Raw genomic sequence first — 19,631 nt, forward strand, 5'->3', positions numbered from 1 at the left:
AGTAGAAGGAAGCTTTCTCAACGTAATAAAGGCTGTGTATGACAAACTCACAGGTAACATCAAATTTGGTGTATAAAGAATGAAAGCTTTTTCCTCAAGATAAGGAACAAGATAAGGATGCCTATTTTAACTACTTCTATTCAATACAGAATTGGAAGTTCCAGCCAGAGAAACTAGGTAAGAAAAAGCAATAAAAGAGGTCCAAATTTGAAATGAAGAAATTAAATTATTTCTGTTGGCAGATGACATGATCTTATATGCAGTACCCTAAAGATTCTCTAAAAGAACTTTTAAAGTTAATAAAAATATCAAAGTTGCAAGATACAAAATCAACACACAAAAATCACTTATGTTTCTCCACATTAACAACAACCCCCAAAAAGCAAATGTCAAAAGTTCATTTACAATAGCATCAAAAAGATTAAACTACTTAGAAATAAATTTAACAGAAGAGGTGAAAGCCTTGTACATTGAAAACTACAGGTTCCATCCTCTCCCACTGTCCCCGTAGATCTCAGTCCTTTGGTGTGGGAGGAGTGGCAGTGGCCAGGAAGCTCAGCTAGACCAAGGCTCTTGGCACAGTGGGGCCTGCAGGCACCCAGCACTGGTCCTCCCGACGGCAAAGACTCCCAAGAGATGATCAGCTCAGCCTGATGAAGGGGTGGTGAGGGAAGAGCCCAAATCTGCCTTGTTGTCAGCTGAACCTGCTCCTGCAAAAGTGGACGTGAAGCCAAAAAAGACATCAGGAAAGGATAAATCTGCAGGCCAAAAAAAGTGAAAAATGAAAAGGGGAAAGAAGGAGGTAAAGAGAAAAAAGGCCAAAGTTGTTAGCCAGAAACTAAATATTTACCTGCATAAAATGGAGAAACTAAAACCGAGAAGAGTTCAGCTTCGAATGAAGCCAGAGAGAAAGAAGCCAGGTCTGATTAATATCATATCCCATGTCTCATCAGTGGTCCTTGTCTCTCTTCATGTACAATCCAGAGGAATATTTTAATCAACTGTTTTGTAAATGCAAGGTTTTAAATAGCTCAAGAAACATTTTTAAGGTGGAGGGAATCTCACCTCATTCCGTTTTTTAAGTGTATGCTTTTTTTTTTAAGAGGTGAAATCATTCACTGATAGGTATTTTGGGGTACAACCAGAAACTAATATGGGATATTGAATTATGGGAGACTTTTACTATCTTAGATGTCAGGTTAACATTCCATAGATGGGGGGTTAGTTTTTATATCCTCTAACAGAAAACATACACTGAATGGCAATATGGAGTCACAGTCCTGCATTTAATGTCTTCAACATTTTAAATTATGTCAATTCTTATGTTGTTTTTAGTAGAATTGTTTGTTTCCTAAAGAAAACCACTCCCTGATTATGGCTCTCTCTTCAGAATTGTATATACTCTGTAACTTCTTTTTGGTCATGGTAGTCCTGTTTTCCTAAAAATTTTGTCAATGTGCTGTGAAAGATTAAAGTTTTGAGTATGTTGTGTGTATGTGATTAGATTGTGAATTGGTGGCTCATATGTAATAGCTTATCAACATGTGAACATACTTGTATTTTATAGCCTCTTAAGGAAAACTTGCCTCCAAATTTTAAGTTAGAAAGCCACTGGAATAACTTTTAAAAAAAAATTACAATGCATGACTTTTTAGATTTTCAGCATGTTTTTAAGAATTGTGTACAAATTGAAATGTCTTTGTCCTGATCTTCAACACATCCAATAAAATATCAATTATGAAAGAAAACTACAAATCACTTTGATAGAGACTAGAGAAGACATAAATGCATCCAAGACATCTTCCACTCATGGATTGGAAAGCTTATTGCTAAGCTGACAATACTAACCAAAGTGATGTACAATGATTCCCAGCAGGCACACAACTGTGCTTTATCATTTGCATTTTTTGAGTATGCTTATCACGTGTAAATGGGTAGCTGTAGTGAACTAAACTGGGACATTAAGGGTACCAGTTTTTATTAGCTCTACATTTCCTCCAGCTAAAGCTGGGGAAATTTATTCTGCCTATACCTCCCTTTACTCAAACTACAGAGCTGAAATGAACTAACATTTTTCAAAGTTGCTGGTGCTAAAGCTAAAAACAACAAAAAAAAGGAAAGTCCAAGAAAGGAAAAAGCAGCTCATTAGATGTCCAATTGAAAGTTAGTCCGTTTTAACACAGGCCTTCTCAGGATTAAACAGTAATCCCATCATAAAATTAAAATAATAATGCACATATTGGAAATTATGGCTGATATATGTCACCCTCTTTAAACATTCACTTAAGGCTCTAATACTTTAAAACTTTAAATACTTCTATTTCTGATGTCGCCAATTATACAAGATTAATCTGTCCAACATCTACATCCAAGTCAATCAATTTATCATAATTTTGTGGTATATAGTTTAGAAAATGGGATTGATACTATCTTAAATTTAAATTCAGACTTTACAACGCACTAACTATATGGTCATGGACATATCATTTAAATATTGGTTCCTCAGGTACCTCTTTTAAAAAATGGAGCTAAAAGTTCACAAGTATTACTAAATTTAAATGTGACAATTTATGTGTGCTATACTGAGTAAATGGGTTAGTTGACCATATAGTGGTAAGTTATTTCAATGTTTATCATAGCTATTTTTTCCTGTGACCTTTTTCTCATGTTGTAACCTTTTTAACTTTGTGTGTGTGTGTGTGTGTGTGTGTGTGTGTGTGTGTATTTTACTTCAAAAAATCTTAACATTGTCATAGACAGGCAGGCAGGGTCCAGAAAACCCCTTTCAGTTAAGCCTACTCATTGACATACAGCATCATTTTTCTCATGAATTTACCTTCAAAAACCAGTAAGAGAAGAAGAGATAAGAAAGATTTGTCTTGGCATCAACTGCAGTGGAGGAATAAGGACAGTAAATGGTAAAGTTTTGGTATGATTCAATTTTCACAATGCTCCCACTGTCACCTGAAGGTATAATAATGAATATGGATGTTGGGTTTAAATAAATTATCTTTTTATGCTTTGAAGTTTGAATACAAACCATATGTGAAACAGCATGTTTTGTCCTGGGTATCACAAAAATGGGGAGCATAAGCAATTGTTTACAGAATCTCTCGTAAGTGTTTTGCCATTTAAAAAAATGTTTTTTAATAAAAATTTTCAAACATATAGCAATGTTAAAAGAATTTTACAGTGAACACCTATAAGCCTAGATTTTATCATTACTGTGGTACCATACTTGTTATTTAATTATTTTATTTCATGTGTGTAAGATATACATGTTTTAATATACACATACATAATGAAATGATTGCTACACACAAATTTATGTATACATCACTTTCCATAACTTCTTATGTATATGTGTATGAAGAGCACCCAAAATCTATTCTCTCAGAAAATTTTCAGCATATGATACAAAGTTATTAACTATAGTCCTTATGTACATTAGGTTTCTCTACTTATTCATTCTACCAAACTACAAATTTAGACCCTTTAGCTACAATTTCCCATATCATCCCATCTCTAAGCCTGATAGCTACCATTCTACGGTTCCGATTTATTCAACTTGTTTTTTTGCATTCCACATATATGTTGTCACATATCTATCCCTCTGTCTATCCATTAATCCATCTATAGTGCCACTCAAAGTAAATTGCAGACATCAGTATCTTCCTTTAAAAACTTCATTATGTATGTCATAATACTTTATTAAATGTTTATTGTCTTTTTGGTATAAAATATGCAAACTACAATATGCATAAATCATAAGTGAGTGTTTACTGAGGTTTGAAAATGTTCCTATTTCTGTAGCCCAAATCCCTACATTTTGACTGTTGACTTCTTTTCTATGTGACTTGCTGCTTCTTCTAATAAATGTATGTCATCCAGTCTTCTGTGGTTTAGTTTTCTATGCTTTCTCTTCATTTCAAAAGAATAGCTCGGAACTAGACAAGGGATAGTTTATGACAATTTTCAGATATAGTCCCTGACGTAAGCCTTAAAATAAATGGTGCGATTAAGATTCAGATTAGAGATTTGTATGAGAAAAGAAGAGTTAGGCAGTGTGGCAGAAGATGTCACAAGAGACATTTCAGACAGGCAAAGACACAGTGGTGAAACTGAACCTTTTGTGTGGAAGATAACTGATAGAAATCTGGTCTGACCAGCGGGGAGTGTTCCAAGAGGAGATATAAGTACTTTCACCAAGGCCCTACATGTTGCTTCATGCCTGTAAACCCAGCACTTAGGAAGGCCAAGGGAGAATTACTTGAGGCCAGTAGTTTGAGACCAGCCTGGTCAACAGGGTGAAACTCCGTCTCTATTAAAAATACAAAAAATTAGCTGGGTGTGGTGGTGGGTGCCTGTAGTCTCAGCTACTTGGGAGGCTGAGGCACAAGAATGGCTTGAAGAAGGTAGGGGGAGGTTGCAGTGAGCTGAGATCTCACTACTGCACTCCAGCTTGGGTGACAGAGTGAGACCTTGTCTAAAAAAAAAAAAAAGTACTTTCACCAACGCACAGTGATATCAAACTATACATAATTTTCTACACGTCTACATTAGAAGTAGCTAATTTGTTTCAGGGAGTAGAAACTAAAGAAGAGAATTGGGCTTACTTCTAATGAGCATGGAATTTAGTCTACAGACAAAGCAAATGAGAGGGTGGAGACAAACAGCTGACATGAGGATTTCCAAAAGCTGTAAAATGTAAAGATACACATTTTCAAACTAGGTAATAGAACACAAAATATCCTGACTGGTGAAGACAATCCAATGATGAAACTGATGACAGAGCTTAATAATAACAGCTACTAACTTCTTGGCTTTTGTTATATATTAGTGATTAAGTGCTTTACATGCATTGTATCCTCAGTCTTCATCATAGAAAGAGAAGATAGATACTATTATCTTTATTTTTCAGATGAAGAAATAATGATACAAAGAAGTCTAAATGACTTGCTCAAAGGTACATAACTTACATCAGAGCCATGATTCACATTCTGGTCTGTGTGACTTGAGGATGCCCTCTCTTATCAATGCTGTACCCAAAGAATACATTATGTCTTAATTTTTATCCATCAAGGGCAATAATCTTTAATCATGGAACAGAATGCTCATACAGTTTTCCTGGCATAATCTAATCTATTTTCTGCCTCTTTATCTAGATATTGGATACATCTCTCAGTCTGGCCAGGTCAGTCTTCTTTAATTATGTGCAATTAGGAGTAACATCTATGTGCATAAAATATATTTGAGATTTTAAAACCAGAAATATAATCTTAATATTCATTGTTAGAAACACGTTTCATGCATCAAGGTAAAAGAAAAAATATTAGCAGTAGCTACAAAGTCTTTCATGAATCAGGATCACTCCTCTTTGACATCTTCTATTATTTGCCTATTTAGACATTCTCTTCAGTCACCAATGCCTTCTTGCTAAACCTTGAATAAAACAGGCATGCTTCACCATCTTAATGGTAATTTTTTAGCGTCTCCTTTTGCTCTTCTCCAATTTATTTACTTGGCCAATTTCTTCATCTCTAGGCCTTCCAATAAAAACTACCGGAACCAACTGATTTAGTACTGCAAATGGTTACCATCTTTCCCTAGGCATTTTTAATCCATATTAATATATTCTGCTTATTTTTTTCTAATAGCCTTTATCAGCTTCTATCTTGTTATGCCATTTATTATTATGCTTATTGTTTTAGTCTATTTCTTCCTGCTGGAATCTAAACCTCATTAAGTTTTGAAGAGTCATTGGCCCTTCTCACTCCCATCCACACTGTATCCCAGGCATCTAGAACAGAGTCTACCACAGAGTAGGCCCCAGTCAATGTTTGTTGCTGGACATTGCAGCTAGAGATGTATTCTGTTTGAGTTTCCCCAGTAAGGTATTCTTTATAAAAGCATGCTTTACTACATGAAAATACTCAAAGAAAGAGTTCTCAATACTTCCACATGAATGTTCAGAATGAGATATATATGTATCAAACTGAGGATCTTCATAGGGTTGAGGCAGCTACATAGAGGTTGAACTTGTTAACAGCAGAGCTGTGCTTTAACCTTCAGTCTTCTTTCAACTGGAGCTGTTTATTGGCAAGTGACTGATGTTACTGAATATTTACCATTTGTTGTATATTTTGTTACTTCTATCTGGTAATCCTTATGATATTGCTATTATAAAAAACCAAATAGTGTATGTTTTTCGATATTATATAGTCCAAATTTTCCATTCCAGATGCATTAAAGAAACGACAGTCTGTAGAGAACAAATGCTTTTACTTTTATATAAAATGATTTTTTCTGAAATTGGAAAGAATAAATATTATGTGATCTAATAAATGATAGATTTTTTAAAGTAACTATAAGCGTAACATATGGTCATGTAGCCAAAATCCTTCATTATAAACATGCAGATTCTAAGAATAAAAGAAAGGAAGGGATTTTCCCAAGATCTCACAGCGACTGGATGATTAACCTAGATCAGGAAAACAGGTTTCCTGATCCAAGCTTATCCCAGGTCAATTATTCTACATTGTATGTATATATTTTCTTGATTTCAAAGTAAGAACACAGTAAATGCATTTTCAGAATATACTTTATTGACAAGTGAATCAAGAGAAATAGACGTGCGTTGAGCTCCTTAAGACCCAGGCAGAGTAGCTATGTCTTTATGAATTAAAGGGATCCACCAGAAAAAGTATAAGCAGAAGTGAGAATAGAAGGCCACGAGAGCTGGCGAGTCACCAGGAAACATTAGCTCTAACTCAGCATTTTCCAGGGTGCTTTAGGCTAATCTTCCCACCACTTTTCCTATAAAAAAGAAAGACAAATATATACTCAGTGCAATGTCAAAGGAATTCACCACAGAGTTTGGAAACAGGTTTAACAGTCCATTTAATTATTGGATTCTATAAATTCCATGTCTATGATTCATAAGATGTTAATTAAATGCACTCAGAGGTGACATCTGGCCCACGTGTGGAAAGTATGAATCATAACCAAATGTCAGAGTTTTAATAAGACTTAGAATTTTTGGTACCAGTTACTCATTCTCCAAGAGTAAATATGTATACAATTGAAAAAGGTAGAAGTCACAGGAGAAATAATGTTAAAGAGATCATAGTTCTTTTCTGAAAAAGACATAAGAAGTTGAACAGATATTCAGGCATTTGACATTTTATAGCAAGCAATACATACAAGTCCTCTCAGTAATATGTATCTATTAATTCAAATATCATATTATACCACTGACATTCTCCTAAGTAAAGTTTGGTATTAATTAGTCAGATGTGTTATACATAGGTGTAGACATACGTTCATGATATATTGATATTGCAAATTTTAATTAGAAATAAATGAAAACATTAAAATGTATCAAAATTATTAAATATAATAATGTTATAATGTATAAAATGTATACATTATATGTCTTAGAGCAGTTTTAAAAACTTCTCTAAGACAATCAAAATAAATAACAAAGTAAAGTGATTATGTTTTCCAATAATTTAGTATGTAATTTTTTTGTTGTTTTTGACTCATCTGTTTTCAATCAAATTGCCTGAAGCTTATTTCTTCAGTCTCTGTGGGGAGGTATTTCTAGAATACCTCAGAAAAGCATTTTAGTCTTATTCTGGAATCTTGTGTTTGCAAGAGTTAGCGCTGATTAATATAATACTTACACCACGGCCTTACAGAAGGCACATTTATTGCCATATGTTTGGCCATCAGAGCCACAGTGTGGGTTAGATTCCCGAGTGCAGTAGATCTTGGGGTCCTGGAACTCACCACAGTCAAACTACCAAGGTAAGCAAAGTGACATTGACATCAGTGCATTCCAAGAGGCTGTCCTTCAGAACAGAAACTTCAGACAGCAAAATTTAAAAAACATACATAAACAGTTGTGACATAAAGCATTCTGAAATATAAAATAGCTCTCCTTATCTAATGTATTCTACTTGCCTACTTAAGTATTTAATGTACCTAAGTAGAATACATTAAATATAATTGAGACATTTTCTTTTAGTCACAGGAAACTCATTACAAGGAATAGAGATTCTATTCAGGAGTAAATTAATGATGTTGTCAAATGCTATATGGATAAAACTTTTTGCTCCAACCTTAAACTGCTCCAATTTGGTCATGAAATGACTTTTTAACAATCATATCAATGTGATCCAACAGCACTCCTTCCATATTGCTATCAAAACATGGATGAACCTTACAAGGGACACCAGACATCACCTGATGCTCGTTGCTTTTCCCTGTGGATGCAATATCCATCCATTAGCTCTTGAAAACAAGATTCTAATGTGTTTATGTATATACACATAAACTAATATACATATATATATTTAGGATACATACATGGATATATCTAAAGTATATATACTTTATATAGCTACATATATATACTTTCTATATCCCTATATGTAAAGTATATCTCTAAAGTATATATATAGATATGGATATGTATTTATATATAAAGTATATTCCTATAGTGTGTGTATATATATATATATACACTCTATCTCTAAAGTGTATATGTGTGTGTGTGCTTATATTCTATCTGTAAATATATATATATGGATACACTAAAACAGGGTAAGATGATAAAAAGACATTAGATGTATCTATAATTTTAGTGACTTGGAAGGCTGAGGCAGGAGGATGTCTTGAGGCTAGGAGTTTGAGACTAGCCTGGGCAACATAGCAAGACTCTATCTCTAAAGTATATATACTGTATATATATATGCATTTTTTATTACCTTAACCTGTTTTAGAGTCTGTGGAATTTGAACTTTTGTGCTCACCACAATAATTTAGTAATGGCTGCCTAAGTTTCTGTGTTTAAAATGATTCTAAGGTTGCACTATGGTTGAGAACATATGTTATGACTGATTAATAATTATTATGGGCTCCATAGTAGGAATGGCAGTACATGTGCCACTAACATATCCTTTCAATTATAGTTGTTTTTCAAAAGTAGTTTGGAGTTTTAAGATCGTCTTCAGCACAGTGTCAATTGAGTCCATATTTGGTGTGCAAATGACATTTAAGCCATTATTTCAAGAGTAACTACAGTATGCAATAGGTTAAGCTGAACTCCTCCAAATATAGGTGTGGAATGAAGTGACATTTAAACATGGAGAAAGGAAACTTGCTTTATCTCTATCCTAGTTCCATTAAAGTGATACTGCCTTGTATTTATCAATTGCATCATAATATTCAAGGTATTTTCATACAGATTATCTCAGTTGAGCCTAGCAATAAACCTGAGAAGTATATTTTTGAGTGATATTACATTAACCAGTTGATAGGTGAAAATATTGATCTTCAGGAAAATAAAATGGCTTACCAGTGCTTTAATATATCTCTTCTAATTGCTGTTTCAGAACTTCCAACAATTTACTATGATTGATTTCTATTACACCCTCACTGAGAAAATTAAAGACCGATCATCACTACGTACCCTTGACCACACTTATAGTCAGAGCATGTAAGCTGTGTTAAAATGCTTACTAGGTTTAATGTACCACATGAGGACTATAGGTAAAATTGTACTGTATTTAGGATTCATGCTAAATAAGTATATTTTACATTCCTTTGCCATATTTTTAAAATCAGGAACTGTGAGATGATTGATATGTAATTTTGCTTCATTACAGTAACCCTTTACTATTTTGTATATACCATAACATTATGTTGTATACCTTAAATATACACCGAAACATTTATTGTAAAAATAATTAATTAAGGAAATATATGAACATTGGCAAGAAGACTCGCTCATTTTTGATATCAGCAAACCATTATACGTTGACACAGTTCTCCAAAGGTTTGCATAGAAAACTTTCAGCAAAAAAATCATACAATTAAATTTTAAAAATTACCACATATATCATGTTTAAGGTATTTGAGACTATAAAATACACATTTTTGTTGAAATATGACATCTTATACTATTGAAATTGGGTGGTATAAGGCTTACCAGAAATCTTGTCAAGATTTTGATAGATAGAAGATATCTAGCCTTCTTATAGCCCCATCTATGCTCTCAGTTTTCCCCAATGCCCTGAAAGGTAACTCCATCCTCTCATACTACTTCTAGAACAGTAACCTTTCCATTAGATCTCCAAATGGAAAAAAGACTGGGAAATGTTGACAAAATTACGTGTCATAGGGTATCTTTTTTTTTTCAAAAGCCAGTGTATTTTATATTCAAGTCACTAATGTACACACTTACAAGTCTATGCTTGTGTCAAGACACACTGTGAACCACAGTATCAACACTGATTTTATTTTTTATTTCACAAACACCCAGTGGGTAACTAATACTGGAAGACAGTACTGAGTGCTGGTCATAGAAAAAGAAATCAGTTATGAACACTGTCTCAATAAGCTCGGTATCTTATCTGCATTAGGGAAGCAGAGAAGCACATAGATAATCACAACGAAATACGTGATAAAGGTCACTGTGAGACAAGCACAGGCAATCTAGAAGCTGAGCAAGGGGCATCTCAATTAAAATATATCTGTTTCCAGAGTCCCTGGAGAATAGAAACAAGAAAGTCTCTTACATAAAAAAAAGACGCCTTCTTAAAACACTTTTACTGGGCAATCAGGCATCTAATCTTGTGATCCAGTCTCTTTTTTCCTTTAGAAAGTAAATACGAAAGTGCAACCTGAAAAAGGCATTCACTTTCAGAGTTTCTAGACACCATATTTCTCCCCATACCCAAATATTTTCTTCCTTGGCCCCCTGGAAGAAGACTAGGAAGAGCAAAGCATTTCAATAAATGAAAGAAAATCAATCAACTGGTGTATGAACAAACTTACATAGAACAGATACAAATCATACTCTTAAATTTTAGTGGCCTTTGATGATCTCTGAAGTAAGTTGAGAATCATGTTTTAGAATCTGTTCTGCCAAAGGACACATTGCAGCATTTTTTCACAGTCAATGGACTGTGTTATCTTAAACAAAGGACTTCAATGCCTGCACCTCAATTTTCTTAACCAAAAACAACAAACAAGCGAAAAGCACTTGCTCATGTCTCATTTTCAGATTCCCAAGGTTTTTATAAGGATCAAATGTGGTCATATACAAGTTGTAGAGAGTTAGCATAGAATATTTGAAAAAGTTCTGGATTAGGAGTGTAGACAGTAACCTTTTTATTACAGGTCCATGCTAACTACAGTAGCTCTAAAGGATCTCTGTAACTCATACAAAATGGTCAACACCTTGAGATTAAATGGTATCCTGGGGCTTTTCCAGCTTTGATGGTTCAAGATTTATCAATGAATACTTTCAGTGATGTGTTTTAAATAAACCTCTTATGTCCTTACCTTTGGCTGGGTGAAGAGAAATAGCAACTTCTGCCCAAATACTTCCTCATTTAATTTTAGACAGTCCTCTAAACTCACTGTGTGGGACATTTTAACATGGTGGCTGGGCAGGAGAGGACTACTCTCTGTGGGTCCCAGGGGTTGGAGAAGGTGCAGAATGCTTCTGGAAATTTGAACTTACATGGTCATTCAGTCAACTAAAGACTCAGGATTATTCATACTTCAGTCTAGCATTTTAGTTTTACAAATAAAGCCAATGAAAATTTGCAATCACGCAAACATGGATTTGGGATAGAGGATGGCATCTCTTCTTTCTGTTACTGACAAACACCACCTATGTGGTTAAATGATCTCCATTCTTTACCATATCTGTTTTCCTAACTGCTGCCTAGCTGGGCTTCCCCTCACCCTTATTTCCCTTCCCTTTCTACTGTACTAAAACTGCTCTCAAAAATACAGAATACATCTACTGGTTGTTTTAAAACTTTCATGATTTCTTTATGATATGTGCTACTCTTGATCACTCCAGCCTTTTGGAACTCTTTCCAGACTTTCATTGTATGTTAGTTCTCTGGTTGTCTGTTTTTTCTCTTTCTTGTTTTTTCTTTTTTCCTCCTAAGTATTAATTATAGTCATTTCCTAGATAGTTTAATATACTTGGTTTTCTCTTCCTAATGACATACACTTTTCCATATGGCACTGAATAATCCCAGACTTTTGTTTTTAAACTGATTTTTATAAATATCTCAAACTCTAACTTTCAATGGTTGGATATCTATCTATCTATCTATCTATTATATCTATTATAGAGATAGATATGATACCTCTTACTAAATAATTTCATTTATACTTAAGACATTTATGTGCAAAATACAACTCTTTCCTTCCAAACTCGTTTTGTAATCCATTTTTTCCATTTTTCATGATAGCAGCATTTTTTCAAATTCTCCAACCCTCCCTCAGATTGAAACATTGCCGCTTATTTTCCCTTGTGTTACCTTCTACGTGTTGCTTTACCTCATTATCTTCGCCAGTTGCAAATTTACTACCTATACCAGTCCTCAACTTTTCTTGTCCTAACCAATACAGTGAGTTTTATTCTCTCATCTTCCTTTTCCTCCTAATTTCAAATTCTTCCTGTGTGAGGACATGTTATCTTATTCGAAACTAATGTACTTATCATATTATTGCTTAATAAGTGAGAATAGTAATTACTACCTTACATTTGCTTAAAAAATTGTACTGCTCAAAGCTTTTTCACATGCACTACACAATGTCTCTCTATTGCTGATTAAAGGTACTATGCAGCCATGGAAATCTCACTCCATACGGACTCAGGAGTCCTGAAGTGTTGACTTCACAGTTTACTACTGTTGGTAGACTTAAGGCAACTAGACCTCGTTTCGGAGGCTTTAGTTTCTCAATTTGTAATTAAGTTATAGGTACTAAATAACATTTCCAAATTGTATTTAGATATTTTAATTTTACGTAAAATCAAGCTAATTAGGAAAATTGAAAAACTTCAAACTCATTACAGTCACAAAACATTGTTTTACCAATTGGATGAAAATTCCACCAATTCTTATCTTAAAATACAAGCAAAAACAAACTTAAGTATTCTGAAAAGTATTGTAACAGAAAATGATTGTCAATCATTGCTTTTAAAAGGTATGTTCTGTTCATTTCAATTTGGACTAGTCATCTAAACAGCTCTTTAAGGATATGGTTCCCAAATTCAGAGCCTGATAGGAAAATATAAAAATATTAAAGGCAACACAGTAAGTGATTCAAAAAGCAAAATATATTCAGTCAAAGGACTAATGTTATTCTGAAAATACGTCTTTTAAACATTTTGGTACTATACAACAATTTATTTAATGAAACACCAGTGATAATAAATAGTAGTTTTATTTTACTCTTACTGTTATTGTGTTATGTAATCCATCTCCTTGGCAAATTAAAGAGTTGTTAGCATATTAGTCATTTACATTTACAGGGAAAATTTAACTGGAACATGATTTGCAAAAGTCTGGCAACATGATCTTGTTTAGCTTGAATAATCTTTTCAAATGAATGTGATATTTTTAAAGCCCATAATTCAGATTGCAAATTGTAGTTTCCCATCATATGTCTCATCATGAAGAGAATTCTTGGCATGAGAAGAATGGCTTGAATGTAGGAGGAAATCTTACTTCCTTTTGTCTTGGCTGGATCAGACATGAGCAAGCATGCTCCTAATGATAGTTTCAATGTCTTCTGCTGGCATTGAAACTTCCACCCTCCCTCCAGGTATGCAAAATAGAAATGGCAGCCTTGGTGCCATCTAAAAACATAGGAGCTTTGCTGTCATTTATATTTGAGTGAACAAGAGACAGAAGCCTTATCAGGACAGGCTTGGTTGATAACAATTCAGACAGGGCAGGAAGGGGTTTTAGAGAGTATTGAATTCAAACCTTCATCTGAGTGATGTGGAAACAAAGTCAATGAGAAGTGAAGCAACATTTTTCAACTTACACAACAAATAAGTATTAATTAGGTCTCCATTCATCTATATTATCTGACTCCAGAGCCAATGCTTTCCAATACAGCTTGCCTCCTCTTACCTAGAGAAAAATGCTGTTTTTCTTATGTATAAATGTCATCTGGATAATTACTGAAACTGCAGACTCAAACTCCCTACATCTCTGATTATTATTCAATGTCTTGCATGGTGCCTGGGGATCTGTATATTTACTAAGCAATCCTGGTGATCCTAAAGCAAGCAAACTATAAGCCTTTGGCCTATCTAAGCATAAAATCAGTAAATAGTAAAATTTAAATGAACTTTAGAAAACACTCATAAAAATCTAAGAAATCAAGGTTCAAAGAAGGGAAGTAACTTGTGTGTGATTGGGAAAACCAGGATTAAATTCCATATTTCTTAATTTTATGAGTAATGGTCTGTATTTTACCACCTAGTGAGATATAAAGTGTGTTGGCTGGATCTTCTGTCCTTTTCTTATGTGTTCGTTTTCACATTTAGTATTGACTGTACTATCATGCTTATTTAAACATAATAATACAACTTTAAGGTATACAGTTCATACGACAATGCAAACACACATGTGTGCATATGCCAGACATACACCTAAGTGCACATGCATGCACACGCACACACACACACACAAACGCCTCATCACTTGTAAGATGCATCCTAATTTCGGAGATGCTAAAATTGAAAAAATGAACAGTCTTATATAATGCAGTGAGTATATCAGGGTTGGAAAAATATTTCCAATGGCTTTGCCAACTCCAATCAGTTAGCGGTATTGTCTAGAAATTGTCACATCAAAGGTACAACAAGGCAAACCAAGACTAAACTAGAACTAGTGCCAAGACCAACTAGAAATGCTCAATATGGACAAAGGAACAGGATTAGCAGAACAAATAGCATTTGCGTTGACATTGTGTTTGACAGTTAAAACGAAAAAGAGAGAAAGACATTGGCAAATTAATTTGGAAAAATCCCAACGATGAAGATACCTTGTGGTCATTCCAATTTTAAACCAAATAGTATTAAAATTTGAGTGAATAGTTTGTGTATCCTCAGTACAGAGCAATAAACTAATTTGTTGTATGAAATATGAACAGTTCATATTTCCGAAAAAGAAATAATAACCTCTATTCTAACTTCAGAGAATGTTGATTTTTAATCAATAACTAACACATATGTAGCCTTTAATGGTTTGCCAAATACTTTCACGTTGTTTACATAATTTAAATATAATTGCAATTCTATGAAGTGAATAATATTATTCCTTTTATATAGTTGTGAAACTTGCAGCTCAGAGAAGTTGAGTAACTTGCCCAAGATCACACAGTGAAATCAATGAGAGAGCATGAATTTTATCCTAGATACATCCTATTTTTATTTATATTTATTATTCTCTAAAAAATTATGAGAATGTGTGGTTAGGTTATTTTAAACTGGAAAAAGTTTAGTTAAAGAATAATAATTTCTACTGATGTCTGCATTTGGTTTGCTTGCTCACTTTTTTTGCACTGTTACCCGTAGACAAATTTCTTTTTGGCCAGGGAAGATCAAGCCAAGCACCAGGTAGAAAGAGGACGCAAAAATAGGCACTGACCTGTCTTCCTTGACTGAAGACACCTGAAAAAAAAAAGCACAAAATTCGAACACTGTAATTAATTCATGTGCAAATAAATTTAATTTACAACATCAAGAAATTCCTAATATCTACTCCTGGTACTTGGCCATTTTCAAAAGTCATGGCATGTTGTTTTATTTTTCTGTTCCTGCTCGCTTCTTAAGGAGGTCATGTAAAGACATGAACCATGAGGAGGCAACAATTGTGGAGGTTAGGGTCGGGTAGAAAAAAATGGATTAAGGATCTGGAGATTCATGCTGCAGTCCTGGCCCAGTCACTAATTTACTATGGAAATGACCTTATCACCTCTGGTCTCTCTTCGGAGAGTTGAATTGGAAAGTATCCTCTACCTTTGACATTTCGAGGTTCATTTCATGCAGTTCCTCCCAAAAGCCTTTGCCACAGGCAGTTGGGAAAGAAATTACACTTGTTTGTTCTTTGAGTTTGAAATTGCTCAACTTTTAAGTCTTGGCCCAAATGTAAACTAGTAAGAAAGAATTCATTCTTTCCTGAGACTTATTCCTCCTTTTACATCTCTCTAAATTCCTAAAAAAAGGAAAAGATCCCACATATATAGACTTGTTTCTCTCCCTTTTCCTTCCTCTTAATATTTGTATGTGTAATTTTAAATTGTGACTAGTTTCATGGTTTAATATACTGAAATAATAAAAACCGTCAATCCATTCTTGAAATGGGCTGCTTAGCTTTGATCTGTGGCCATTCCAATGGGACTCCTTTTCCAACTACTCTCACATCTAAGCCCAAGGGCACCGCAATGAGAGAGAGTACGAATTAGCGCAATCTATCTCCAATGATGGCCAATGAAAATTTCTTAAAGCACAATCTCTAATAATAAAGATAAGGAGAAAACAAGTTTCTTTTCTTTTCTTTTCTTTTTTATGATGGAGTCTGGCTCTGTTGCCCAGGCTGGAGTGCAATGTACAGTGGTGCAATCTCAGTTCATTGCGACCTCCGCCTCCCAGGGTCAAGCAATTCTCCTGCCTCAACCTCCTGAGTAGCTGGGATTACAGGCATGTGCCACCACGCCCAGCTAATTTTTGTATTTTTAGTAGAGACAGGGTTTCACCATATTGGTCAGGCTGGTCTCGAACTCCTGACTTTGTGATCCACTGCCTCAACCTCCCAGCATGCTGGGATTATAGGCATGAGCCACCACTCCCGGCCAAGTTGTTGTTTTTTAACTTGAAAGAAGGTACGGTTCATTTTTTCAGCAGCGATTACCGGTCTTATTGATTTATTACTAGTAATGTGGGTGATTATTAAAATTACAAATTCTTAGGGCAATCACATAAAAATTCTATACATAAAACCAGAGAGTGCCCGGGCAATCTATATTTTTTAAACACTCTAAGTGGTTTTTATGGCTAGGGACAATTTATTATTATAATTTTCAGTCAATTTTCCACTGTACAAATCTGTCAACAGAAGAGGAGAGATTTACCTAATGTCTCATTTGTAGGAAACAGCAACGCTAAAACAGGATTAGACTCACAGTGATGGAGTCCAATTTAGTACTCTTTTTATTAAACTTTATTATGACAATAATGTTAATAGACATATGCTAAACATGTACTATGCGTCATCAACTATGTTAAGCATTGTATATGCCTTTTTCTCATTGAATTCTCCATACAGAGATAGTCCTTTGATATGTTTATTTTATATACGAGTGAAATAAGGATCAGAAAGGTCACAAAGCGATAAAATATAAGCGCCAGAACTGAAACCCACTTTACTCTGTTTCAACATTTGGGAGGCACTATGGCCTCCCAAATACTATTTCGTGCATCTGTGAAGCATCCATGCTTTGGTAAACTGCATTAGTCAACTGGATCCTGGTAGAGATCAATTCATCTTTGTAAAGAGAAGAAATGGGAATAGCAATTGATTTCCAAGACTATCTTTGCAACTAAACTTTACATAGTCAGATCTATATTTCCCTGCCATCTCAGCAACTGATTGAACTACTCATTAATGTTATTCGGCTTGAGTAGTCAATTTTACTCCATAATATTACAGAAGTACTTTATCCATTTTTTTGGTATCTCTTAGTGTATTTGTTTATGTAATTATGATTAGCTGCAGTGAACATTGGCTTCTCTATTAGGTAAATCTCATTGAATTTTTTTTTTTACTTGTGCATCCATTTAAAATCTTGCATAGTAGTAAAATTCACATGCTACTGTCACAGCAAATGTTACATAAGATATGGAAGGTCCCAGGGCTTAGTTTTATTTCTAGCACTTTACAAATGGAACAATATCTCCGAGAATTATGATATTTCTTTAAGTGACACAGGCCATTAATAGAAGAGATGAAACTAGGTCTTGGGTCTAAAAACTAGCATGTGCTTTGTCCACTACAACATGAAAGAGTAGAATAAGGAAGGAAAGAAATTGTTTATGATGGACCTGCTCATTTAGATGGTTCTGTCATGAGAAACATGACCTTCAATATGATTGTGCTTTGAACCTCACTAAAGTAGCCAAAGATATTCTTTTCCTTGAAGATTATTTAGTTCACCCAAACATATATATTTCTGCATTCTAAAGTTCAATTACATATTTTCAAAGATTTTCGCATTGCGTTTTCATTTTCTCCATTGTCTTAATTTTAATTATTTGAATTTCTTTGGAATAATAACTAAAGGGAAGAAAATATAGTTTGCTCTGGAAAGCAAAACCAATATTTAATGCAATTATCCATCCTCCAGTCTAGTTTATGGAACAAGCATCAAATGTGATGCCAAGAAAATCTGATTCAAATTCCATATTCTACCTACTAGTTGCAAGTCTTCTGATAATTTTCTCAATTTCTCTCTTCCACAGTTTCTTATATGAAGAACAAAGATACAAATACCTTATTATCAGTCTTGGAGACAATACTTAAAATCCCTTAATGCATGCCTAAAATATAGCATATGTTTAACAAATCACAGTAATTTTTATAATTATTACCATCATCATTGTCGTCATCACAATCATTATCATCATTATGATAATCTCTCAGAATTGGTCTTTTACATCAAAATCATTAGGATTTTATAATATGATTTTAAAAAACTACTCATCATATCCAGGTCAGTATAAATGTGGGATCTTAATTTCAAGAAAAAACTTACCTGAGAAAAAGCAGAAAAGAGCCAGAGAGATGAGCAGAAAGATACCTGACAGTTTCATCGTGTCAGCTCACTCAGATCAAGGTGGCTGCTTGGTCCAGCTCAGCTTCTCTGTAAAGACAATTCCTAGAGCCCTAAAACACATTCAGACATATATATATATATACATGTCTGACATATATATATATACATAAATACACATAGACATGATACAGTGAGCTGGGATCTCCACCTTCTTTAAAAATCACATTCTAATACCATAGGAGTCCTATGCAGTTTATGCATTTATTGGGGCCTGTCAACGCTTTAAAGAAATGCTTCATGCTCCCCATCAATCTTAAAAATTAGGACAATTATGTGAGTCACACCTTAGATCTTATTAATAGAGGATGTTATTTTCTGCTGGTAGCCTACATTTTCCTAACAACCAATACATCCTCCAGCCTCATCTCTCTAAGGTTTCACTACATCATAGCGATGATTCACTGGTTGAGTTCCACTTGATCCCTATATTTCTTTCAGACAGGTCCTACATGTCTGTGGTCCAAATGAGTAACCACAGGATAATAGAATCTTGGGTGTAACTTGGATTTTTAGAGTCCAAATCATTCAAGGTGTACCGAAAGGAGACAGATATTCCACACTGTAGCCAGAACTACATCGGAAGAAGCATTTTCTGGGCAGGAATCAGCTTATTAATTTTTTTTTTTTTTTGAGATGGCGTTTCACCCTTGTTGCCCAGGATGAAGTGCAATGGCATGATCTCAGCTCACCACAACCTCTGCCTCCCAGATTCAAGAGATTCTCCTGCCTCAGCCTTTTGAGTAGCTTGGATTACAGGCATGCGCCACCACGCCTGGCTAATTTTTGTTATTTTAGTAGAGACAGGGTTTCTCTATTTTGGTCAGGCTGGCCTGGAACTCCCAACGTCAGATGATCTGCCCGCCTTGGCCTCCCAAAGTGCTGAGATTACACGCATGAGCCACCGTGCC

General features: G+C 34.5%; 1 protein-coding gene across 1 annotated transcript; it reads right to left on the reverse strand.

Moving 5' to 3' along the window:
* Positions 1–6,583: 6,583 nt before the first annotated feature.
* On the reverse strand, positions 6,584–19,107 carry SPINK6 (serine peptidase inhibitor Kazal type 6). Its single transcript, XM_032250572.1, has 5 exons — positions 19,008–19,107; positions 18,643–18,773; positions 15,480–15,502; positions 7,686–7,801; positions 6,584–6,816 (listed from the first exon to the last, which is right to left on the reverse strand). The coding sequence occupies exons 2-5, from the start codon at positions 18,698–18,700 to the stop codon at positions 6,771–6,773; spliced, it is 243 nt and encodes an 80-aa protein (XP_032106463.1). The 5' UTR covers positions 18,701–18,773; positions 19,008–19,107; the 3' UTR covers positions 6,584–6,770.
* Positions 19,108–19,631: the final 524 nt, after the last annotated feature.

Source organism: Sapajus apella, unplaced genomic scaffold (assembly GCF_009761245.1).
Source record: "Sapajus apella isolate SASKATOON/1434 unplaced genomic scaffold, GSC_monkey_1.0 scaffold71, whole genome shotgun sequence".
In the NCBI taxonomy this organism is placed as follows: Eukaryota; Metazoa; Chordata; class Mammalia; order Primates; family Cebidae; genus Sapajus; species Sapajus apella.

Coding starts and splice junctions, on each gene's coding strand:
- SPINK6 (XM_032250572.1), bottom strand. CDS start 18,700: ATGAAACTGTCAGGTATCTTTCTGCTCATCTCTCTGGCTCTTTTCTGC. Junction 15,503..18,642: donor TCTTTTCTGCTTTTTCTCAG/GTAAGTTTTTTC, acceptor TTTTTTTTTCAG/GTGTCTTCAGTCAAGGAAGA. Junction 7,802..15,479: donor TCTTCAGTCAAGGAAGACAG/GTCAGTGCCTAT, acceptor TTACCTTGGTAG/TTTGACTGTGGTGAGTTCCA.